We start from the raw sequence: 24,714 nt of genomic DNA on the forward strand, positions 1-24,714 counted from the left end.
ACTGAAATAACCCAAACCCATGCAGGTACAGCATTGTGCTGTACCTGCATCTCGACACTGCAATCTGAATTGTAGGCGCAGACAAGGAGGGAGTTGAGGCCAAATTTGGGATGGGTGAGATTTATTTGGACATAGTGTTTGTGTCAGATATTAGGTTTGTATGTTATGATGGCTAATCCCATGTTCCATATAATCCTGTGATGTTTTTATAGAGATGAGTTGACTATAGTTTTTCGTGACAGATTTGTTTCTGGGTGCCAATATGAGTTGACTGACTTTAGATGGGCAATGTGGGTGTCTTTATGCAAAGGTCAATGAGTGCTAAAGTCACAACCCGGGGAGTGGAAGTAGACTTGTCACCCCTGTAATGAGAACACAACTTTTTCAGTATTGCTCGATTCAAAATCTCATTCAAAATGAAATGTCTGAGCAGTGTGTGGGCAAGGAGGTGATAGTGTGGGCGGGAATAAACTAGATGACAAGAAATGAGGAGCAATATTCTCCCCTTGAAAATTACATGGGGGGGATTGAATGAATGTGCGGAATCATGATTTTGCCTCAAGGCAAAGTGTTTGTACTCTGAATGTAACGAAAACTCCTGAAGAAAAGTAACTCTTTCTGCACTCTCATACTGCTAGTCAAGCAGTATAGACATGACTAAATACAAAAAGCGATAAAGCAACAGCTACCTCTAGTGACAGGACTGCTAGACAACAACAAATGTAACCTTAATTTAACTAGGCAAGTCAGGTTAAGAAACAATTCCTATTTACAATGACGGCCTACACCGGCCAAACCCGGACGACGCTGGGCCAATTGTGCGCCGCCAACCACGGCCGGTTGTGATACAGCCTGGATTCGAACCAGAGTGTCTGTAGTGACGCCTCTAGCACTGAGATGCAGCGCCTTAGCAGTGCCACCCGGGAGCCCCATTAGTTATATTCTTCAAGAATCAATGGGTATATATATAATTATTTTACAAGTCTAAAAATGGATGTAGCAACCTCAGATTGCCCCTTTAAATATAAATGAACACAGTACATAAAAGCTAATGAGTTTCATATTTTATTTACTTTTCAATCTATGCATTACAACATTTCTATAAATATATATATATATATTTTTTTACAATCGTTAATATTTCACCCGACAAAAAAATAATAAACATGTACACATGCTAAATAAATAAATAATTCCATAAATATACATCTTGGACCATCTGTCATATTGCATCAAAGAATCAGCTGCTTCGATACATTATTGTGGTTACATTAGTGTTGTGTCACACTTAATCCATGAATCTATTACCATCCCATTTGATGGTGACATATTGCAATAATTCACATATAATATATTTACAAATAATTTGTCTTCCTTTATTTGAAGACACTAAAGGTCACCCTAAACATACTGTATATATTTATCCCATACCAAAACAAAAATCAAGGTACAGTAGAAATTTCTCAAAATATGTTTTAGGATCCATGTTTTTGAATTACAATGACAAGTGCACTTGGGTTTCTTTCATTTCCACCAGTCTCTTTAGGTCAAGGGTGTCAAAATAAATCCCTGGAAAGTCGTATGCTTGCTGTTTTTTGTAATTCATGACAAATTACGGCCTAGAGAACTAGATGAGAGGACGAAAACCCGCAGACACAAGGCGCTCCAGGAATGAGTTTGACACCCTCTAGTTTAGGTCCTGTTCATTACTCAGTCAGAGTAAATCAGATTAGGAAAGCCAGCAAAAATGTAAATACTCTATTACAGCAGATATGTGAGAGAAAACATCATGCCGTGATAACAAATGAAAGAGGAACTTACTATTTTCCTGGAAGGAAAAGTAACAAGAAATATTGTTTAAAATGTGACATCCACGGAATGTCAACTTTAAATACATTGATTGAAGCGGGATCAGCAGAGCAGAAATCATTAATTGAAGTGGAACAAATGTCCCAACGACTCCATTTGACGTTTCAGTGCGACCAACTAGTACAGTTGTACAGAACTGTTGTATCTGTAACTTTTAAAAACTCTTGAGATTACCACCATAATAGCACAAAACACAATCAACGGCCAGTTTATTAGGTACACCACCCTGTTCACAAAAACGGATCGCTCTTACAGACAGTGAGTCATGTGGCCTGCTATGTAAAGCAGACAGACAGGATTCAAGGGATTGAGTTACTGTTCGATTGAATGGGCAAAATGAGTGACCTAAGCAACTTTGAGCGTGGTATGATCATCGGTGCCAGGTGCGCTGTATCCAGTATCTCAGAAACGGCCGCCCTCCTGGGATTTTCATGCACGACAGTGTCTAGGGATTACCGAGAATGGTGCAACAAACTAAAAACAGCAGTCCTGTGGGTGAAAAACAGCTCGTTGATGAGAGGGGGTCGAAGGAGAATGGCAAGAATCGTGCAAGGTAACAGGCGGGCCGAAAAAACAGACAAATAACAGCAGTACAACAGTGATGTGCCGAACGGCATCTCTGTGCACAACGCATAACTCGTCGATCCTTGTCACGGATGGGCTATTGCAGCAGACGATAACACCGGGTTCCAACCCTATCAGCTAAAAACAAGAAGAAGCGGCTCCAGTGGGCACGCGATCACCAACACTGGACAATTGCGGAGTGGAAAAACATTGTCTGGTCTGACGAATCCCAGATCCTGCTGCGTCATGCTGATGGCAGTCAGGATTTGGCATAAGCAGCACAAGTCCATGGCCCCATCCTGCCTGGTGTCAACAGTACAGGGTGGTGGCGGTGGTGTAGAGAATATTTTCCTGGCACAGGTTAGGTCCCTTGATACCATTTGATCAACGTTTGAATGCCACAGCGCAACTAAACATTGTTGCTGACCAGGTGCATCCCTTCATGGCTACTGGGGGGTCCAACCTGGTACAAGATGGGTGTACCTAATAAACTGGCCAATGAGTGTATATTCAAGCTTATGAAGTTTCCACACTCTGTTTTTTGCAAAATGCACAGTCGGTCCTTGCTGAACAAATGAATTGACCTGCTCACGTCACATCAGCATCGAAAACCTCGAAAGACAAACAAAGATGAGGTTGGTGTTGTGTGTGCTTTTGTTAAACAGCTGCCATGTTTGCAGAGTGGGACAGACAGCAGAGCAGACAAGACACTGTCCTACAGTAGAACACACTGTTCCTAACCAACTCAGCCTTGAGCCCAGCCCTCGGATTCTGGTCACCATGGTAACACTGTCACAGCCCGTCCATCATGGCCAGAAGGTCATCCCCTTTACTGTTGGAACTCGATGAGCACGGCTCACCAGCCTCCTCCGTGAAGTCCCCCATGATCTTAGCCAGCTCCGCATTGGCTTGCTGGTTCTGAAAAAGAAGGCAAGCCACCAATGGCAGATCTGAAAGGTCTCGAATGGGGAGGGGCTTACGTTTGATTACGGTACATCTTGTTAGACTGGCCCATCCTGATCGTAGTGCATCTCAGATAACCTACAATCCTTAGCCTGTCAATTACAGAAGCTATTCTGTAAGTGCTAAGAGATGACTGCACGGGTGGAGTAAGTCTCCTGTGACAGGTTTTCATGGGGGACCTGGTTACGGTTACACCACAGCATGTACAGTAGGACAGTCTCAATCTATGAAATGCTTCCATATTATCCCTTCAAGTTACATAAAAGCATGTTACATGGTTGAATATTTATCTAGCCTCTGTGACAGAAATAATATAGGTTAGAATGAACTTTACCTTAGTCGCTTGTATTTTTATGACATCATATGAAAACTCGTCTGGTCTCGATATCAAGGCCTCCCTGAGAAGAAGACAAATCCACATTATTGTTAAAGGCCCAGTGCCGTAAAAAACAAGATTTTTCTGTGTTTTATACACTATATGACCAAAAGTACGTGGACACCTGCTCATCTAACAACTCATTCCAAAATCATGGGCATGAATATGGAGTTTGTCCCCCGTTTGCTGCTAAAAACAGTCTTATGGGAAGGCTTTCCACTAGATGTTGGAACATTGCAGCGGGGCACTGAAGTCGGGCACCGATGTTGGGCGATTAGTCCTGGCTCGCAGCCGGCGTTCCAATTCATCACAAAGGTGTTCGATGGGGTTGACATCAGGACTCTGTGCAGACCAGTCAAGTTCTTCCACACCGATCTCGACAAACAATTTCTGTATGGACCTCGCTTTGTGCAAGGGGGCATTGTCATGCTGAAACAGGAAAGGGCCTTCCCTAAACTGTTGCCACAAAGTTGGAAGCACAGAAGCGTATAGAATGTCATTGTATGCTGTAGCATTAAGATTTCCCTTCACTGGTACTAAGGGGCCAAGCCCGAAGGAAAAACAGCCCCAGACTATTATTCCTCCTCCACCAAACTTTACAATTTGCACTATGCATTGGGACAGGTAGCGTTCTACTGCCAGCCGCCAAACCCAAATTCGTCCGTCAGACTGACAGATTGTGAAGCGTGACTCATCACGGCAAGGAACGCGTTTCCACTACTCCAGAGTCCAATGGCGGTGAGCTTTACATCACTCCAGCTGACGCTTGGCATTGCGCATGGTGATCTTAGGCTTGTGTGCAGCTGCTTGGCCAAGGAACCCCATTTCATGAAGCTCCCGAAGAACAGTTATTGTGCTGACAGGTGGCATCCCTATGACGGTGCCACATTAAAAGTCACTGAGCTCTTCAGTAAGGCCAGTCTACTGCCAATGTTTGTCTATGGAGATTGCATAGAGTGTGTGCTCAATTTTGTACACCTGTCAGCAACGGGGGTGGCCGAAATAGCCAAATCCACAAATTTTAAGGGCGTCCACATACATTAGTATATATTTCCACACAATGAGGTTGGAATAATACTGTGAAAATGACGATAATGCCCTTTTAGTGTAAGAGCCATTTTAAAAGACTGCCTGAAATATCAGCCTGTTTTGGCGGGATGGAGTTTTGGCTTGCCTGGTGACATCAAGCAGTAAATTAGTTAATAGACCACTAAGAAAGCCAATTCAAAACCTCTCTGCCAATAACAGCTAGTTTTCAGTTTCCCCTCCCCACTCAGACCACTCCCAGACAGTCCTAGCAACATTCTTGGTTGAGAATTTGCTCTGCTAAGAAGCTAGTTTTGTTTCTTTCTGACCATTTTTATTGGAAACAATCATAGTAAGGTACTTAATTGTACCTTTAATTAAAAGGTACTTAATTGTAATTGAAACTATTTGATAATGAGATGAAAACGGCTGCACTGGACCTTTAACGCTGATACTGATTCTTAACACTGACAGTGATTTTTAACACTAGTCTAACTTAACATAATTCAAAAATCAGGTTCAGTTCGTTTCATCATGTTGTGAGGAGTACCAATTTCGTGATATCCAATTCGTAGGTACAGTCTTGTCCCATCACTGCAACTCCCATACGGACTCGGGAGAGGCGAAGGTCGAGAGCCATGCGTCCTCCGAAACACGACCTGCCAAGACGCACTGCTTCTTGACACACTACTCGCTTAACCTGGAAGCCAGCCGCACCAATGTGTCAGAGGAAACACTGTACACCTAGCGACCGTGTCATCGTGCGTGCGCAAGGCCCACCACAGGAGTCGCTAGAGCGCGATGGGACAAAGACAACCCGGACTGTCAAACCCTCCCTTAACCCGGACGACGCTGGGACAATGGGTCTCCCGGTCATAGCCAGCTGCGACATAGCCCTGTATCGAACCCGGATCTGTAGTGATGCCGCTAGCACTGCCTGAGACCACTGCGTCACTTGGGAGGCCCGGTACTGTTGTAATTCCATATTTAATTTATCCACAATGACACAAAAATACAACAAAAAAATGCTCATAACATAAGAGGACTTACTCTTCTTCCTCATCTGTGGTAAAGAGGTTGACTCGGAAGCCACTGTCTGCATTTCCTGGTTTCTGGACTTCCATACCCCCCATTAACCTGGCCAACATGTTCAGCTCCTCTTTTGCCAGGGGGTTTGGAGCTGTGTTGACCTGTATTTAACAACCCATTAATTGCATGATTTAGCTGTTTAGTGCATTTTTCATTAAATTTAAGGCTGGTTTCCATTACATTTAAGGCTTAATTACAGATGACGCTTAGTCTGACTTGGACAGATTGATTAGGCTATAGTAAGGACAATGATGAAATAACACAGATATCAACACTATTTCGACCCTCTGTCAAAAATATTATATTATAGGACATACGGTAAAATGACATTTATGAGCAAAAATGCAAGGCCTTGCAGGATACATGCCTGTAAGAAAAAAAATACAGCGTAGTGGTTAAGCATAATTTCAACTCACCAACTTTTTCTGTGCAGAGTTTTTGGACGTCCCTGACATGTGTGTTTCTACCGGACGGCTTACACTGTACCTGTGGGTAAACAGAAGCCAAGCACTTGACAAGCTGAAATACAATGTAGCATCACGGGGGAGGCAAATAAACCTGTCACTGTGTAAATTACTAAACAATTTGCAGTGACTTTTAGTTACCATGTTGATTTAGGCCTACAGTGTATGACCATTGATCACAGTAGAGGAAATAGTAGAGAATTTAGTAGTCTCAGTGGGGGTAAGTCCAGGAAGGCCAATGGTTGTCAATACAGTGTGGAGCAGCACATACATGTTGGTGCCCAGCTTGATGACCCTTTCTCCAAACATCTCAAAGGAACCCTCGCGGAGAACACCGGTGTAGTTCCCACCGTTGCGGAACTGCAGTCTCTTCACCTCTTCGCCATTGCAGCTGAACATTCTGATGGTAACAAACACACACACACAAAATATTCATCAAAAACACTTTTAACATCATATGATCCAACCAATAATTTCCTAAAGATAATTTGCAACTTCTCCTGTTTCCCAGAAGACACTTCTAACAATGCAAAGACGTTTAGCTAAGCGGTTGCAATGTACTTGTAACAGAGTGGTCACTAGTCTGATATCATCTGTCTACACTTTCACATTGTTCAATCTCAAGTTCGCAACGTGAGCTTAAGTTCCTGAGACACAAAAAATGAGTTGTAAGCACGGCTGCACTCAATCCCTTGGCAAATACAACTGTGCTAAAAGTAAGCTTTTCTAAATTTAGACAGCTGCTCGTTCAACAACCTCAGTAATGCAATTAGTTGCAGATATGCTGGTCTAAATTAAGCCGGCAGCATCAGCGAAAGGAAAGCAAATTGATGCCATCAAAGAGCACAAAACAGCAAGCAAAATAAAAATAATTTTAAATAATGGATACAGCCATATTCAATGCATGTAATAAAATTTAGATTTAGCTCTATTGCAACAAACATGGCTTGGTTGGATTCGTGAGATTCCATGTTATTTGGGCATGGACAATTATAGCGGTGGTACCTGATAAGTCCTGGGATGTGTGTTCCGTGGGGCACAGGACCCGAGATCGGGAGGACAAAACGTCCGTTGGAATTCTGCACTTTGTCTTTGAGGAAGATGGACACCTGCAAATACAGATGAGCAAAACGTAGTGTTAATTGTGTAACACTTTGTATAATCTCTTGTGGACAGACTACTAAAACATAAATTATACTGTAGATCGGTCCTGATACAACAGGATGCGTGAGATAACGAGCAGCATTAGTTCCGGTGCTTTGGACAAATCAAGATTTCGCAGGTGTTAGCATCTGACCAATTACGCAAGACTTTAGTTCTGGGTTAACCGAGATTACACTGTGTATAATTCATTATGATGGGGTTATAATGCATTGTAAAGGGATAGTTCACCCAAATTCCAAAATTAAATACTGGCTTCCTTACTTTGTAAGCAGTCTACGGACAAGTTATGACAGCAATTCATGCTTTGGTTTAGCTTCCCTGGCACAGTTTTCAAATGCTAACGTTTTAGCATTTGACAAAGTTATGGTACTATTAACATTTTTAATCTCTGAAACCCATCAAAAGATGACACACTCCCCCTTCCCAACACACCCATCATCTGTCGAAAAAGTTAGACAAACTTCTGCGAGATCATGAACTCACCCTTATGTGCATGTCTTGAAAAAAGATGAGGAGCGTTTGCCGGATGAGCTGAAATTCACCACTAGACAAGGGTGTGTACATCTATAAATAAGAGCACAAAACATGCAATGAATAAGAGATCCTACTGAACACTTAGCTGAGGTTTGGGCAATTGAAGGGAAGTTTATTGTACCTCTATGAGCTGTCTGTATGTCTCGTCAACCTGGCTGAGAACGCTTGGGGTGTCCTTCACAAAATCCTTGATGGCATCCATATGGTTGAAGGACACAAGGAGGATATCTTTGGCCCGCGGGCAGAGGAGCACCTGGTACTTGAAGGCCATTGTCATCAAGTCATACAGCTGTGGGTATGAACAACAGTCATATAGATGATGATGGGTTATTGTTATGCTCAAAAATACCTGCTGCCAGTTCATAACGTACACCAGATGGAGCCATCAGCATATTTGAACAAACTAGGATCATGCTCTGCAGGTGGATTTATACAACATTTAGACTTATAAATCAGGATTAATACTTCAAAATGCTGAAGATATTCTGTTTGATAGCCTATATAAAAGCACTTTTTAAACACAACAGATAGAACTCTTCAAAATAGTCAAGCAATGATGGTGCAATAAATGATGAAAGCTTTGAAAATTATAGGTCTACATGGGGTTTTAAGTGACTTGGGCAATTTCCCCAAGTACCTAGAATGAAGAGTATTAAAGGGTCACTGGGTAAAGCGGATGTGATTCTGAGAATGTGATAAAAGTGGTAACGTCATCATGACAGCTTCTCAGCTGACTCCAAAACGAGGTGAATGATAGTTATATAGAAGTTGTTAGATAAATCCCTTTCTCAGAAAGGGGATAACAACTCGATGGCCTTTCACTTCCAATAAAGGGTCCTTTTAATCAGGGATGAAACGGAAGGAAACAGAGGGATTACACATCCTTGTCCAATAAGGAACACCTATTTTTGTTTTCTGTTGCAAAACCTTTTGAAATGTTTTGGTACAGCGTGCCCTGAACATGAACCAGGTGACACGATTCCATCCATACCTTGTCCATGCTGGCCTGGTTGAGTCTCATGATGGAGGCGTGGGCCAGTCGGTCAAACACGGTCCTGAGGGCCTTCTTGGAGTACAGCTCCTGTGGCTTGAACAGCTCCTCCAAAAACTTTTTATTGAACATGGTGGTGATGATGTCATTCATAACTGGCAGAGTGAGGGCACAGGACACAAGGTTGAGGTCAGGTCACAAGTAGGGGACTGGAATAATGACGGTCTGTAAAGTTAAACTCATCAAGATGACATCATCAACATAAACATTGGGAGGTCTTTCCAACTTAAAGATATTTGATTTTTTTGTTCCACAAACAACTAAATCTGCTAAAACTGTTATTATTGTCTCTTTCTAATGTAGCCGTGCAAATTGGAAAGAGCCCATGATATAACGCAGTCTTGATAGAACTGGGCCCATATTCAACAAGTGTCTCAGTAAGAGTACGGATCTAGGATCAGGTCCCATTGTCCATTAATTATAATATAAAAGGCTAAACTGATCCTGGATCAGCACTCCTACTCAGAAGTATTATGAATTTGAGCCCTGGATTTAACTGTTGATGTTTGTAGCTGTGAAGGCGTCCCCTTGTTTATGATTATTACAACTGGGGTGTATTCATTACGGAAACCGTTAAAGAGCAAAACAGAAACAAACTGAGCAATCAGAACGAAATGGGGAGGGACCTACCTGAATTATCCAATAGAAACTGGGTGGGTGTAATTTGTGGAACGTTCCAATAGGAATCTGTTCGAAAAACTTCGTAAAGTACAAGGATGCCAACAAAGTAGCATGATCAGTTCACCTAGCTAACTAGTTGTTGAAAAACGTAATTAAATAGCCCACTTCCTACCCTATCCTATTCTGCCGCTTTACAACTTTGTATGCGTTGTTTGTTGGCAACCGTGTTATTTACGAAGTTTTTGTAACAGATTCCTGTTGGAACGTTCCACAAATTATACCCACTCATAGAAACTCTCGTTTGCGTTTTCAGTTAGGAGTAAACGGTCTCTGTTGCATAACGTTTTGCAACAAACGAAATGTTTTGCAACAGAATCGGCGTAATGATTACACCCCTGGCAAAGTCTACCTTTAAAATCAAGAAGTTCCGTGCTCAAAGGACTCTACCTTTAAGCAAGCAGATATGCATTCTATAGGCAAGGCTTAACGTCCACCTATTCCCAATTGCCCTAAGAAAGCAACAGCCTGTTAAACCATCAGCAGCATTATCAGCTTTCAAAGTTATTTGAAACCCGATTTCTCTTCTTAATGAAGCCCATGGCTGAAATCTCTACAATCTTGGAGGCAGAGTGAATGAATATCTCTGGGCAAAGATTTCATCACGATTATTGCATTTGTAGAACACTCTGTTGGTTTCCTTGAAGGCCTCAAAGCAGAGCATGTAGGCCTAGTGATGCATTGCATGAAAAATATCAAAATACCTCTCCTTCTGTCATCCTCTATCCAATCAGCTACAAGTACAATGAAGAATTTGCAGGTTAAAACACAGGCAGGGAGACAAATGAAGGTTCTCCAATTTATGGCAACCAGTTTGTGGACATGACAAGGTCAGTGATTCACCTGTAGCTAGTTGAATTCTAGCCTAATACAGCCAGACAGTTATGCTAGCTAACTATAATGTTACCTTTCTTGGCTTTGTCAGCGGGAATATTCTGAGCTCTTAGGCGTTGATCCAAGATGTAGAGCATTTCTCCACCGAGATTAATAAAAAGCAGGGGTAGCGTCCTCGAGGACATATTTGTCGTATTGTGCTGGATAACTAACGTTAGCTAGCGAAATGTCCCTTCTGCTTTGTTTAAGCGTATGTAAGCTTCCACTTGGTTGCCAGGTCACAAAGAAAAAGGACCAATCAGGTAGCACGTAAGCTAACGTGCAAATATGTTTTATGTTTTGTGCAAATCAAAAATTGAAACGTTTTTGTGATGGCTCAACCGTTTATGTTCATTTATACCTGAGTGTTATGAACGTCCCTGAGACACTGGGACAGCAGCCTGTAAATCATCCTGAAAAAGGACCCAAATGCCATTGAAAACAAGAAAAAACATAACTTTATAGTACATGTTATGTTCATTCATGGTGCTATGAATTCTTTAAGCAGTACTGTTTGAGGGTAGGGGTCAAATTTAAACAATACAAAAGTAAAAATGTACATAGTATAACAATGACAATTTGTATCAACAATATGTGACATGAGGTTAATTTAACTTCCACTTGAAAATGTCTTCAAATGACTGTACAAGTCAAACGTCCCCATTTCTGATGCGAATTTCACGGGCCATCCTGCAGGTCTCAAAGAATCCACAGCAACAGGTCATCAATGCATCATTGCATATTGTCCCCTGTAACAAAATATGATATTCAAATATGATGAGAATATTTGACAGTTCAAGTTCCTCAAACTAGGGAAAATCATGAGGCTAATTTATTTGTCAGTATGTGTACTGATGAAACGGTCCCTTCCTGTCTTTCATAATAAAAGGGTGAGACTGGCTGGGACAGGAATGAGTTGCAGTTCTCCCTAGTGGGCTTTAAAATGACATATTCAATGCATGAATGCATCACTATCCCTAATTTCTTTAGGCTCCTAAGGGTAATATACCTGAATCCCATAGGTCAATCTCATGTGGGTCCTCATGGCTGTCATGCCTCCTGGAACACAGGCCAGGCACACGTTCTCACCGTACTTGTTAGCTGTGTAGCAACTTAATGCTAGTGGGCAGATGAAGCCCAAGGCACCTGTATGACAACATTTTACCTTATTGTAAAATCCAGAAAATAGGAAACACTTTTTACTTGAAACACTTGACAACCATTAAACCCTATGGTATGGTACGAGGTAGGCCTACTTAGTAAGGTCTTATTATTTGTCTCAATACTCACAGACTAGGATGTCACTGCAGCAGGAGCACAGCCCAGTGCTCCACTTGCCCGTCTGCACATTTGTCCCATAAGAGCCTGCTCCTGGCTGGTGGGTGATGACTGGGTTTGACATGTCAATAAAATGGGGTCAGCTTCAGTCACCTAAAAACTAACCACATCCAACAGTTAGCACAGTGGTTGAAGTTTGATAATTTGCCCAATAAAGTAATAAAACAAAACTAGCAGCATGTTATTCCTTCGGGATAATTGCTCATAGGAAAGTTAAAATAAAAGTTCCATACACTGGTACTCAATTCTTTTATTTTGGTACTCAAGTTTATACACAGGTCCATTCATACCCTGAACCACCATCTTACGTCATATACTACAACCCTCTCATGTATTGCAATAGGTTTTAATATAATTACATATGTAAAATGGGATATTGTTGTATTGCCATTTCATTAAACAAAGACTAATAATAACTGTTGTATAACTGTCATGTATCATCAAAAGGACAAGACATGGTGTTCAATCTCTAAGAAACCACTTCAAATACGTTGTATACTCTAGTATAGAAATATGCCAAATGTCATACATGTACATCACTTTCAACTGTTCCTCAGAAACATTTTAGGTAGTTGTTTATTGATAAGTAGTTACTCTATTGTAGCTTTTTCTACATATGTGAGAACAGAGGAAAGAGCATGTCACTTACCTATCTTTTCTGCAGCTCTGAACCTCTCCTGATCTGAGTCGATACACTTTAACAGGAAGCTACTAAAGCTGTGAACAAGCTCTGGTTACACACTCCTACTATGTTTCTCAAGACAACTCTCAACAGCAGTGAAAACACCAAATTCACAGTAGGACAGTTAAGCTGTTTAATGACCTCACCATTCCGCAGTATTATAGATTTCCAGGTCAATTCACAGGTGACAGATCATGAGTATAACATTGGTTTAACATATGAGGTCGATAAACACCCAATATCTGATGTTCTGTCAGTTCTCGTAAACACGATTGCAAGCTATGTTCAGGAAAGTCATCATATGATTAATCTTACACTTCAGTTTCAACCATAGGGCGTAATGTTCTTTTTTCTCATATCTTTCATTTGCATTTTAATCAGCATCAAGTAGAAGTGTTTTATCTCTTTCAATTGGGGTAGTTACATATCACCATACACAAGTGACTATATGTGATAAAAGTGAAAAAAAGAGAGCTAACAAATAGATTATACAATACATTTTATTAAATTATTAATTGTGGGTATATTTGACACTCTCAGGTCACATACGCGGAACACATAGACATTGCCCACACCGAAACCACATATCTGCGCCACTGCATTTATTTGTCCAAATGTGGTTTGATGATGCATCTACTTGCAGAAGGGACAAGAAGAATGAAGACTTGGTGTACTACAAACAATAAGTTATTCATGTTTCTTATTACAGTATAACAATACATGGGAAAATTCATTTTACATGGCCTGGTGGCATGGGTGGGTGGAGATTTCTCCTTAGGACATATTGAATGGTCGAAAAGGAGCAAACCCCGCTCACTGGGCCATGCAAAATGAATTTGTCCATTGAGAGCAAGACTGAATGCATAGAGTAAGACAGACATTGGATACTGTAGCAGTTTATTGGGTTCCTGTAGCTGCTGTCCTGGCTGGTTCTGCCAGCGTGGGGGGAGGGGTCTGCTTAATTTTCTTCCTTTGCTCCAGTTTCTGTTTCTGCACCTCTTTGAAGACCTAAGAAAGGACAAAATCAGATAAACCTACAGCAGAACGCCCAACAACAATGACAACAACAACCAAATTATAAATGTCTTCATTTGGGGCAGCAAAAAGCCTAGTGGTTAGAGCGTTGGACTAGTAACCGAAAGGTTGCAAGATCGAATCCCCGAGCTGACAAGATAAAAATCTGTAATTCTGCCCCTGAACAAGGCAGTTAACCCACTGTTCCTACGCCGTCGTTGAAAATAAGAATTTGTTCTTAACTGACTTGCCTAGTTAAATAAAGGTAAAATAAAAAATAACAATAAATCTTTGCTTTGACTTTTAGATTAAGTCATGCATTAGACTAATGGTAAAAGCCATGGTTCAACAGCCTGCATACAGCAGAAATATTAACAAGAAAATTGATAGTCTGGTCCCAGATCTGTTTGTGCCGTCTTGCCAACCATACAGTACAAACCACTCTGGGACCAAGCTAGAAAATTGCACTAAGTAAAGTGAATGGAGTTTTGTTGTGTACCTTTATGCACAGGGCCTTCTTGGCCAACCAGCGTCGGGTGGCATGTCTGTAGTACTCCGGGGGGAAAGTGTAGGTGATGCCCAGCTGCTGGCAGACATGTTCAAAGGCGTCGTAGCGCGTTACCCTGAGGTGCTTGAGCAGCTTCTTCCTGCGGTCAATGGCCATGAGCATCCATCGCTTGTTCGCTTTGTCCTGATACAAAGATGGGGGGCCAAAACACAGAGTCACAGGTCAAATGGAGAAAAAATAAGCTTAAAAGATAACAATATTTAAGGCTTGATTCAATCCATAGCGCTGAAGAGCAGCACTGTAGGGCGATTGAAATGTAAAGGTAATATCTCATTGAGCTGACCAATGCAGCGTTCACCGTGAATGAAGTCTCCGCAAGAATATTGCCTTTAAATTTATATTGTGCTGTAACGCAGCTCTTCATGGCTACAGATTGAAACGAACCCCTAGTCTGGGAACATGTCTTTTACATAATAGAGGAGTTTTTTTTCTAATTAAAAATAGCATAGTGATTTTGAGACTGTCAAACTGTCTAAAAGTGAGATACAGTATAGTGACAGACTGCCAAACCTTGGCTTTAACATTTTAGCTGTGCTAAAGGATAGTTATATTTTGCAATATGTCTGCAAAAATGTTGGATACAATGTTACGTGTATACGTTGTGACAGTGTAAATTCCCAGCATGCAGCAGCGCCACTACTACTCTGTCAAATATCATGGTGGGTGTATGCACAACACAGGAAATCCTGTTGACAAACCCCACACCAGACAGGGAGGGGATAGGAAATTGTGGAAATAATATGCATTCACGTCACTGTTACTATAGGGACTTAAAATTACACAGTCTTGCATTTACCCTTCGCCCATATCACCTTTGTATGTTTGTGCAGGTGCTCCTGGTAGTTTCGGATTTTGGAGGTCAAAATGGCCACTAAAAGGTCAAGAAAGGGGTTAAGAAATGAACAAACGATTACTGAAATAAGGTGGTTCTCAGAGGAAAAGCACGGTTGTTCACTAGGTCCAAAACAGGAACCTACCCTTGACTTCTGTAGAGTTGCGGTCAGCTTCATCCCTCTGGACTTTTGCAATCAGCTGTTCCGTTTTCAATTTCAACTTCTCGCTCTGGTGACACAGAACATGGTGTTTTGATTATGCAATATCCAGCATAGGTATAGAAAAATGGTCGTATCATAATGTAAACTATAGCAACTAACAGAGGTATACACAAACTGTAGTTACTCTATTGTAGTTATTCTTATGAGCACAAAGAGAAAGACTAGATGAATAGAATGTAGTAACAAGGTGAAAAGAACATACATGGCTTGCTAGTTCCAGTGTCAGAAGTCTTTTGACCAGGTCATCAGCTCTGTAAACGCATAATAACAGATCAGCATTAGGAAGAGATGTACTATATAGTAGAGCTATAGTACAAAGGCAGAGTAGGCCTATATATTGTACAAATAAAGAATAACAATTTTAAACAACATCATCTCAATGCTGTAGTTGTTTGGACATGGGAGAGTTGAACATACATGAGCCATGTCTGCATGACATAAAATACATTTAATTTAAGTTTGGACAAATTAAATGTACATACGTTTGAGCGAGTGGAACAGCGGCATATTCCATTTTCAGCATTGTCGGAGGAAGATCACTCAACTGACTGTTCATCACTGATGGAAAAAAAACTTAGACAGTAAATATCAAACATCCAAGTGGTCTTAGATCAAATAGTTGACCTTGGTCCTCCATACCTGGCTTCTTCTTTCTTACGACACGGGTATAGTTTCTCACAGACTGAATGGTGAAAGTCCCAATACCTGGTAAGAATGAAACAAATTATCATACAATACATAATTACTCTTAGACCATTGCTTTATGAACCATAGGATGGTGCCAGATTTATGCCTGCAACTACACTGAGTGCACAAAACATTTTGTGCACTCCACCACCCCAAGAACATCCAGACAACTTGGCACAACTGTGAGAAGCATTGGACTCAACAATGGCCAACATTCCTGTGGAACACTTTTCAACACGGTCTATGCACTGACGAATTGAGGCTATTCTGAGGGAAAAGGGATGGGGGGGTGCAACTCAATATTAGGAAGGTGTTCTTAATGTTTTGTACACTCAGTCTATGTGCCTGCATGAGAAAGCGTCTGTAAGCATGTTCACCAGCAACATGGTTTGCAGTAAGAGTTGGGATATCTTACTGTGAACTGTAGTGCTGAGATAATAGAAACAAGAGCTGAGTGTCATGTTCTGCATACATGATCAAGAGTGGTGGAGTGAGAAAAGCTGCTGCAGACACATTGCAGGGGGCCTGTGGGGAAAATAACTCTCTGGTTCCCACATCCTTTTCATAAAAAACACTTACTAGCAGACTGACTGATTAAATTATGAGAAATGTATTAGTCATATGTCTGGGTTAAAATGGCATTACCTTCGCACCAGTCTGGTTAAAAAATATTCCTTTCATTTCAGCTGTTTAGATAGGTAGCTACTAGCTATAGTTATCACTACATTAGTATACAATAAGGATATATTTTTATGTAATGTATTTTTATAATGAAACCATATAGCTAGCCTAGTTAGTACACAGGATGATAAGGACAGTGAAGTGGTGAATTGATGTCCCTATACAAATAGAAAGCCTGTGTCACGGTGTACACAAAGAGAATAACTCGTGTACCTGTCTATCATGTTTGCTGTTGTTGTGATTAGCTATCTGTGCACTAGATATCCTAGCTAATTGCTGCAGTGCCCTCTCCTGGCCTACCCAAGGAAGAATTCTACTCACTACATGATCAATGGAAAAGCACATTTTTACGAGGTGTTCTGATGATGATAAGTGGGGTTTCACACACAATCTACCTATTCCGTATGTTTCAGTAATGGTTCATTGATTCTTGCTCGGCGTGTGCAGCTAGCTAAGTTAGTTGACATGCATACGAGCAAGTGCAGAAAAAGAACAGCCGCGCGCATCGACAAGACGTTTCATTGTTGCATTGACTTATACGGCCTCCTTAGCTAACTAACATATCGCAAGCACACATGTCTACTCTGTGAAATTAGGAGTATAAATATATATTTATTTACCCGTCAATGCAGTCTCACTGTTGCTGTGTGAAGGCCCTGTGATGACAGAGGTGAATGCCCCATGTTTCAATTGGAGAGACGCACAGGTTCCTTTCAGCCTGGATAAAACACCACATTCTCGCAGAACGACAGATGTCGATTTAAAAACACTTCTTAAAGCCATGCTTGATAACATGGCTGATTCAGAGATGATTTAATATATGTCAGGTATTAATGGTCAAAATGTAACGAGTAAACAGCATTCGTCCCTCACATGAGGATCGCCATTTTGATTAGACATAACTAATCAGACGGAGAAGTCAATTCAGGAAATGAGAAGGATGCTTGAATAATCGTACCGGTATGTTCAAAAAAGACTCTAGCGTTATTATCCTTGGTATTTACAGTATTTATTTTATTAACGTGAACGAGTTACATTTTTACAGAATCCTTTTTTTATGAAAGAGTGAAAAATAGTAAACTGTATAGGGCCAATACCAATACATTAAAGGTATTGCACACTCAGGCTATTTCCCAAGTAACAATACCCTTTGAATGACCAAAACATCAACCATAATATTTTCATGCTATTAAAATGCTCAGAATTTAAGAAATTGTACCTTTTCTCTCATCTCAAACTAGCAGGAAGCCGGAAAAAAATAAGTTGAGTAGGCAGGGAGCAGAGCCGGGTTGCCATGTCTGCAGTTTTCAGGTATTTGGGCTACATTGAAAACTATGCTGCTGGTGAAAATGTATTGGTCGCGGGTGTAGGTTTTTGAGCTAATTCTAAATTGCACTGCGGCCACCATGGCATCTCTTTACATATGTGTTTTTATTAATTTCACACTGCTACTGCGGACTATCAGGCAGGCTGTTGCTGAGTGAGAGGGAGCCGAAGGGGTGTGTGTTTTGAGCACATTCATTCATTGGTGTTGAGAGAGCGATATACAGCAGGCAGACATGACAAGTGATGTGAGAACATCTAACCAATTAACTAGCACTAGCTAGCTACATACTTTTCAATCATAATTATTGTTCGCCTCATTCGTTGTATCCTGACCGCCCCCCCAGTCCTACACTCTTATAAATAAATGTTATTTGGGGTTCAAATGTAACCTTTTGCTTATTTGGACGAGATTAAAGAACCCTTTACTAAAAAGGTGCAATATACCAGTGAAGGCAAAGAACCAAACTCTGAAATGACAGCCAACTAGCTCCCGTTTAATTTGTTTTAGCTGTTTTGCATCGACATATCTATATTAATGATGCCGTTGTATGATTTCGCCTGGTTATAAAAATGGCTAGCTGACGTCCAACATGTTAACTCTATGGCAGGAGGGAGATCGAATTCGCATTTTGCAACATTGTTGCCGAGGTCTGAGTGTCAAACAACAAGGTTCATACAAACCTGTGCTGTTGCAAACTAAATGCTAGTTAGAAGCAATAGGAAATAATGTGTTGAAAAGCGTAAACTCTTAGGGTGCGTTCGTAAATTCACTCTGGCTATCTACTCCGATTTCAGAGCACTCTCATCTGAGTTTGCCGGAGTGAAGAATAACTGATTAATTTACAAACGCGCACCACACGTTGAATATGACCGTTATCAGTAAACTCCGTGAAAAAAAACACCATTCATTTGTTGCCAGCAGCACATTTAGTCACCAACGCCCTAGATAACATGAAAACAGCCAAACCAGCTCTGCTAGTGCGAGTAAAATGGTCAGAGTGAGGTGCTCTCTCGTTCTGTATGGAAGTAGCTAGCAAGATAGCCAACTTTAGCCAGTTAGCTTGGATGCTTAACTGCCGTTGTGAGGTCAGAACGCTCGTATTAACACTACTCCTGGCCAGAACTTCCAGTGTGCGCTTTGAACTGTCCGATAACAAAATGCTCTGAATTAACGAACATACAATCAATCTGACAACGCTCTGAATTTATAAACAGCCAAAGTGCACTCTGAGCCCACTCAGCACGTGATGTCCATGAACGGCGAATTTTCGGCTATATCAGGTCCGTCTGTCATGGAAATTATTTAGGCCAAAATTGTCTTCCCAAAAACTGTGCTATATTTAGTCCGTCCGTTTTGCTCCAAATATAGCCGAAGGTCAGCCGGTTCAACTTGCACTCATTGAAATGCATGAGATACACGAATACAATTATAGAATATTGCATAGAGTATACATTTGATTTTTTTTTTATTTATATACACAATATAGTAAAATATATTGATTTTTTTTATTTTTATCTAAGAGCTTGTAAAATGATCTGATATAGACAATGACTGAAAATTACCTGTAATTTCAAATCCATAGTCTACAATTTCATAATGGAATTTATTACAATTTATAACCGTCATGCCTAAAACTCGGAGGTGCAGAACGAGAAGCAAGTCATTCACCTGCCGTTTGTTCCTCAAGACGGACAAGCGGATAATTTTAAATTTCTGAAAACGTTTGTAATGTTTAAGGTTGTTATATTAATGATCAGTTTATGTTCATGTCGCAATTTTTTTGTTGTTGTTATAGGCTAACGTTAGCAACACTGCCTGGATACTTGCATGTTAGCTAGCTAGATAGTACAAGGCGGGAAAGCAAGGTTAACAGATTTGATGGTTGTAACGTAAACTGTACATCGCCTTGGTCCGTACAATTGCCCTTATTTTGGCGCCCCAAAAACTGTAATGTCAATACCATTGTAAAGCACAATTTCTCCCCTTTACAAAATAATCAATTACATGACCCAACCGCTGCCCATTTCTGCATAATTCAAGCAGGCAATGAGCCCCGTCGGGTCTTTTTACAAATGGCGGGTGGGGAAGGAGAGATTTTGTGTGGGAAAATTGTTTTTTTTCACTCTATCTGTCCAACTTATCACCTTATCGCCTCTAAAATGTAAATAAAACACTATAAAGAGTTTATATAATGTGTCATTATGTAACGGATGTGAAATGGCTAGCTAGTTAACGGTGGTGTGCGCTAATAGCCTTTCAATCGGTGACGTCACTTGCTCTGAGACCTTGAAGTAGTGGTTCCCCTTGCTCTGCAAGGGCCGCGGCTTTTGTGGAGCGATGGGTAACGATGCTTCGTGGGTGACTGTTGTTGATGTGTGCAGAGGGTCCCTGGTTCGCGCCCGGGGCGAGGTGACGGACTAAAGTTATACCGTTACATTGATGCTGTTGACCCGGATCACTGGTTGTTGCGGAAAAAGGAGGAGGTCGAAAGGGGGGTGAGTGTAACGGATGTGAAATGGCTAGCTAGTTAGCGGTGGTGCGCGCTAATAGCCTTTCAATCGGTGACGTCACTTGCTCTGAGACCTTGAAGTAGTGGTTCCCCTTGCTCTGCAAGGGCCGCGGCTTTTGTGGAGCGATGGGTAACGATGCTTCGTGGGTGACTGTTGTGTCTGTGTGCAGAGGGTCCCTGGTTCGGCGCCCGGGTCGGGGCGAGGGGACGGACTAAAGTTAAACTGTTACAATTACATACCTATTTGAAGGTTTGTGTCGAATTTTAATCGGGTTTTTAGGGCGGTGCTAAAGTGATCTTAGAAGTAAACAGCGGCTTTGAGAAGGATGATCGCATGCAATGATGACGCAAAAAATTACTAGGTATCCCACCCTTACCCCCTTCACTGTCCATTTCTTGTTTTTAAACGATGAGAGACGTGCTACACCTGGTGGAGAGAGATTGTAAGACAGAAATAGTTGCTTTATGCGTGCTGTACGTTAAGACATGACACGTCACGATGTAACGGAGGGTCCTTTTTTTTCAACTTTTCTCCAATACTATAGAGCCATTACCATGTCGATCAACGCTTGAATAGAAACCTAGTTCACACCCCCGATTTTGAAGTCAACATAGTCGCTACAGTCCCATTAGTTTTCTTTGTAGCCTTGTTTGAATGTTGCGGTTGCGCACATTTGTACGGAATGGGGTGAGTTTACGTTACTAACTGTTAGCTAGTTTACTGTATCGGTCTAACTAACTACGGGTAGCTATGTTTTCTAGTAACGGGTGTGGAGTCATTGTTTTTTTTGACAGGAAAATTGTATTAAAAAAATTGCTGGCTAACGTTAGAGTCTAACATCAACGTTACTCTCGCTCTGGGTACCTGCAAATGCTAGCTAGCTAGTTAGGCGTGAAGCTGGTTCGTTTGCTAACTAACTAGTATGGGTTAACTAACATTTAGAAGTTTGTCAAGTTTGTTTTTTCATATTTATCTTGCTGCTTTTAATCTAGATAAGGGCAATCTATGGTAATTTCCTACACCACCTACTGCTGGGTGTAAGGCCAGTGTAACGGGTAAATTCATATTAGATCTAACGTTAATTTGCTTCACTAATGTCAAAAAGAGAGAGCAGGCCAGTAGTTGTTCAAGTGACAGAACAAACATAATAGGGTTTTGATGTGCATGCATGATTTACTGTATGTTTCATGTGCTTAAATGCTTGTTGCAGGACTATCCAGAAGTTCACCTAGGCGGTCCCAAAAAAGGCAGAAAAGCCGGTCTTGTTCTCCCTCTACCCCAGCCCAGGATGAATTTAATGGGGACACGCCTAGACGGTGTAAGAGAAACTGAAGAGTCGGTGTGAAATGTCAAACCTTTCACAGGGTAGAATAGATGGGATTTTCCTTATTGTATCAGGCATCTGCCTATCAGGATCATTATTCACACATTATATACTTTTTTCCTATCCATATCCTTGCTTTTAAGTTGTCCAGTTCACAACCAAATTGGGTTTTTATTTGTTTCAGGGCAATCCAGGTATTCAACTGGCCGTTCCAGATGCTCTCCTTTCCCAATTCACTTCACTTCACAGAAATCTTAATCGGCTAACCGGTCAAGTCCTTAAGAAGGTTTATTCAATGGTTTTGAATGTTGCACAATCATCCAGAGCTTCTACTAGCCAGTCCCACCTCCAGAGCACAGACGTTATCCATATCCATCCTGTTACTCTACCAGACAAGGTGAGAGCAGTTATGTAGTAATTAAAGAGCACACACAGACAACATGCACACGACGGAGACGCGTTTGCTCATCGGTGCTAGTTTCCTTAGAATGAGCAGAAATTATACACATCATGTTCAGTCTTGATAACTGAAGATTAAAACTATCCTTAAAATATGTATTTTAGGGTTACAAAATTCAAGTGCTATTTATTTTTGCTGTTTACCTCTGAGTTGGCTTTGAATTTTTCAGATTCATCCAGGGCTTCTACTTGCCAGTCGCAACGGAGCCAAGAGCATCACAGCGCTCACCCTCCCATTCCCTCCGCAAGACCAGATCTGTTTTCCCATGAATAATGCTAGCAGTGGATTCTTCCACGAAATGTGTACCTTTTTGATTATCTGATATTTTATGTATAAATGATGCACTAATTCAAAAGGCACCTATTTTGTGGAATGACTCAAAATTGGATCTTGTGTTGAAGTTAAACACTGAATCCATTAGAACATAGAATATTATTGAAAAGTTCAACTATATGTATTATTGCAAGTCAAATTTCACTTACTTGCGAATAACAATCTTGTCTGTCAGGATCCTCTTGCGTGTGACAATCCCATATTTCCAGTGTCAACAAAATGTTCTCCTTTCAGAAGTGTGTCCTAACTAAATTGGAAATATTGGAGGAGGTGAAATGTGTTGAGAGCAGAGTCCCAAGACTTGAGTTCCATGTCAAGAGGATGGAGACGGAGCAAGACTTTGAGAAGCAGCTCCAAAGTGTGTATGCGCAGAATCTGATGTTGAAATGTATTTATTTTTGACATTTACACTGTAGATTTAGTCAGCATTTTTCACACTACCTAAAGCGATACAATTAGTTAATTCCACTCTTACAAGCACTCTTTTTTTTTTTAGGTAGTCATACTGAGACAGTGGTTACTCAAATCAAATAAATATTTGACACATGCGCCAAATACAACAATGGCTTACAGTGAAATGCTTACTTACAAGCCCTTAACCAACAATGCTGTTTTAAGAAAATCCTTAAATATAAAAAATAAGACATAAGAATAACAAATAATTAAAGAGCTGCTGTAAATAACAATAGCAGGGCTCTATACAGGGGGTATCGGTACAGAGTCAATGTGCGGGGTCACCGGTGTCGAGGTAATAAAATTGCATAACTTCCGGCGTTTCAAACAAAGTCTCTTTTGACACAGATTGCAAAATTGGTAATAAGGACAAAAAGGACTGTGCCACAAGGTCATGGACAGGTATGTCATATCTTTAGAATGGATCCAATAAGAAAGTAATTTTAAAGGTATTGTTAGTGAAACGGGTGAATTAAACGCGCACACATGTTTAGGCGAGGCGCTGACTAGCGGAATAGAACACTTGAAAAATATACCCTGATGAAGACAGCTTGTGTGTCAACGTTGGATATTAAGTTATTTTATCTTAGCTCCTAGAGTGTGCTGCTCTAATTTTTCAATCGCTAGTGATACAAACTGTCTACCACAAAGACAGTAAATCCAAGAGCCTTATCTCCTCAGCAGTTTGAAAGTGTTCAATTCACAAAGTACATCCTATGTGGGCTTGACTTTCAGGCTCTTTACAAATGGCCTGATGACCTTGTTCAACTTCAACGGCCATCGCGCAAAGTGGGGATTAGGAAACACAACTGTGTACTCTGTTGTCAACGGTACCAACAAACATGTCATTATTCTGTAGTATATTTTGTATTAATAACTGGGTGGTTTGAGCCCTGAAAGCTGATTTGGCTAACAGCCATGGTATATTTTAAGCAATAATACATGAGAGCCCATGTGTTATGACATTTTTATTGTGGCTGAGTGTCAGCCATAAAAGCAAAGTCCTCTGGGTTTTGTTGTACCGTAACCACACATACATGGTTACGGTCTGTATCCAAGCACGCTGAGTTGCGTTGTGCATAAGAAAAGGCATTACTACACCCTCCAATTGCTTAAAAGGGTCACTAAGGTCACACAATCAAAATGACTTGCTCTGTCTGTTTTAATATGCTAGATTCATATTTTTTCTTCTAAACCAATTATTCATTTGCATGGTGGTGTTGGGTTCTGAGAATATGAAATATACTTATTCATGTTATTGAAGGAGAGAGGGTAATGTATAACATTTACAATATATCAGGTATCCTATTTAAATATTGAGTGAAGGGAAGTGATCACATGTGGCAGGCATTGATAAGGGGAGAGAGCCATGGATTAGTGATTGGGGGGGGGGGGGGGTGAGATCAGGTCAGGCCACGTTAAGGGAGAAAAAAAAGTTTATGGCCCGTATCACTTAGTGTCCTGCCTTGCAGGAAAGACACAATGTTTGTACAGATGTGTAGGAGACTCGGAGGAAGGGTTAAATACCAGTGCTTATGTGACAAGGTTTGTCTATTGCAGCTGTATTGATCCTCTGGGAAGAATAAACTTGGTTAAGCTTGCATAATGTCCGGTGAGTTTTTACTCTGAGA

The 24,714-nt window shown here is 41.0% G+C and overlaps 3 protein-coding genes and 1 long non-coding RNA gene across 6 annotated transcripts; 1 reads left to right on the forward strand and 3 right to left on the reverse strand.

Annotated features, from left to right (window-relative positions):
• Positions 1 to 1,049: 1,049 nt before the first annotated feature.
• LOC139564627 (protein OSCP1-like) lies at positions 1,050 to 11,151 on the reverse strand. Of its 3 annotated transcripts, XM_071384319.1 has the most exons (11): positions 10,686 to 10,957; positions 10,483 to 10,512; positions 9,041 to 9,195; positions 8,171 to 8,338; positions 7,999 to 8,079; positions 7,357 to 7,460; positions 6,623 to 6,751; positions 6,304 to 6,373; positions 5,849 to 5,988; positions 3,731 to 3,794; positions 1,050 to 3,351 (listed from the first exon to the last, which is right to left on the reverse strand). In XM_071384319.1, the coding sequence occupies exons 1-11, from the start codon at positions 10,795 to 10,797 to the stop codon at positions 3,226 to 3,228; spliced, it is 1,179 nt and encodes a 392-aa protein (XP_071240420.1). In that variant the 5' UTR covers positions 10,798 to 10,957; the 3' UTR covers positions 1,050 to 3,225. The 3 variants fall into 3 exon arrangements, with proteins under 3 accessions (XP_071240420.1, XP_071240422.1, XP_071240421.1); XM_071384321.1 differs by lacking the exons at positions 10,483 to 10,512; positions 10,686 to 10,957 and adding an exon at positions 11,013 to 11,151; XM_071384320.1 differs by lacking the exon at positions 10,483 to 10,512.
• On the reverse strand, positions 11,087 to 12,793 carry LOC139564629 (PLAC8-like protein 1). Its single transcript, XM_071384324.1, has 4 exons — positions 12,639 to 12,793; positions 11,942 to 12,089; positions 11,661 to 11,797; positions 11,087 to 11,400 (listed from the first exon to the last, which is right to left on the reverse strand). Exons 2-4 carry the CDS (start codon positions 12,051 to 12,053, stop codon positions 11,302 to 11,304), a joined length of 348 nt encoding a protein of 115 aa, XP_071240425.1. The 5' UTR covers positions 12,054 to 12,089; positions 12,639 to 12,793; the 3' UTR covers positions 11,087 to 11,301.
• Positions 12,794 to 13,153: 360 nt separating this feature from the next.
• On the reverse strand, positions 13,154 to 17,627 carry LOC139564628 (small ribosomal subunit protein uS15m-like). Its single transcript, XM_071384323.1, has 8 exons — positions 17,297 to 17,627; positions 15,948 to 16,013; positions 15,791 to 15,866; positions 15,511 to 15,559; positions 15,231 to 15,315; positions 15,066 to 15,124; positions 14,185 to 14,376; positions 13,154 to 13,679 (listed from the first exon to the last, which is right to left on the reverse strand). Exons 1-8 carry the CDS (start codon positions 17,469 to 17,471, stop codon positions 13,569 to 13,571), a joined length of 813 nt encoding a protein of 270 aa, XP_071240424.1. The 5' UTR covers positions 17,472 to 17,627; the 3' UTR covers positions 13,154 to 13,568.
• Positions 17,628 to 17,875: 248 nt separating this feature from the next.
• On the forward strand, positions 17,876 to 23,190 carry LOC139564630 (uncharacterized). The gene is made up of 4 exons (XR_011672795.1): positions 17,876 to 17,987; positions 21,724 to 21,831; positions 22,022 to 22,234; positions 22,467 to 23,190. It is a non-coding gene; the product is annotated as an uncharacterized lncRNA (long non-coding RNA).
• The last annotated feature ends 1,524 nt before the right edge of the window (positions 23,191 to 24,714 follow it).

Source organism: Salvelinus alpinus, chromosome 35 (genome assembly GCF_045679555.1).
Source record: "Salvelinus alpinus chromosome 35, SLU_Salpinus.1, whole genome shotgun sequence".
NCBI lineage: Eukaryota > Metazoa > Chordata > Actinopteri > Salmoniformes > Salmonidae > Salvelinus > Salvelinus alpinus.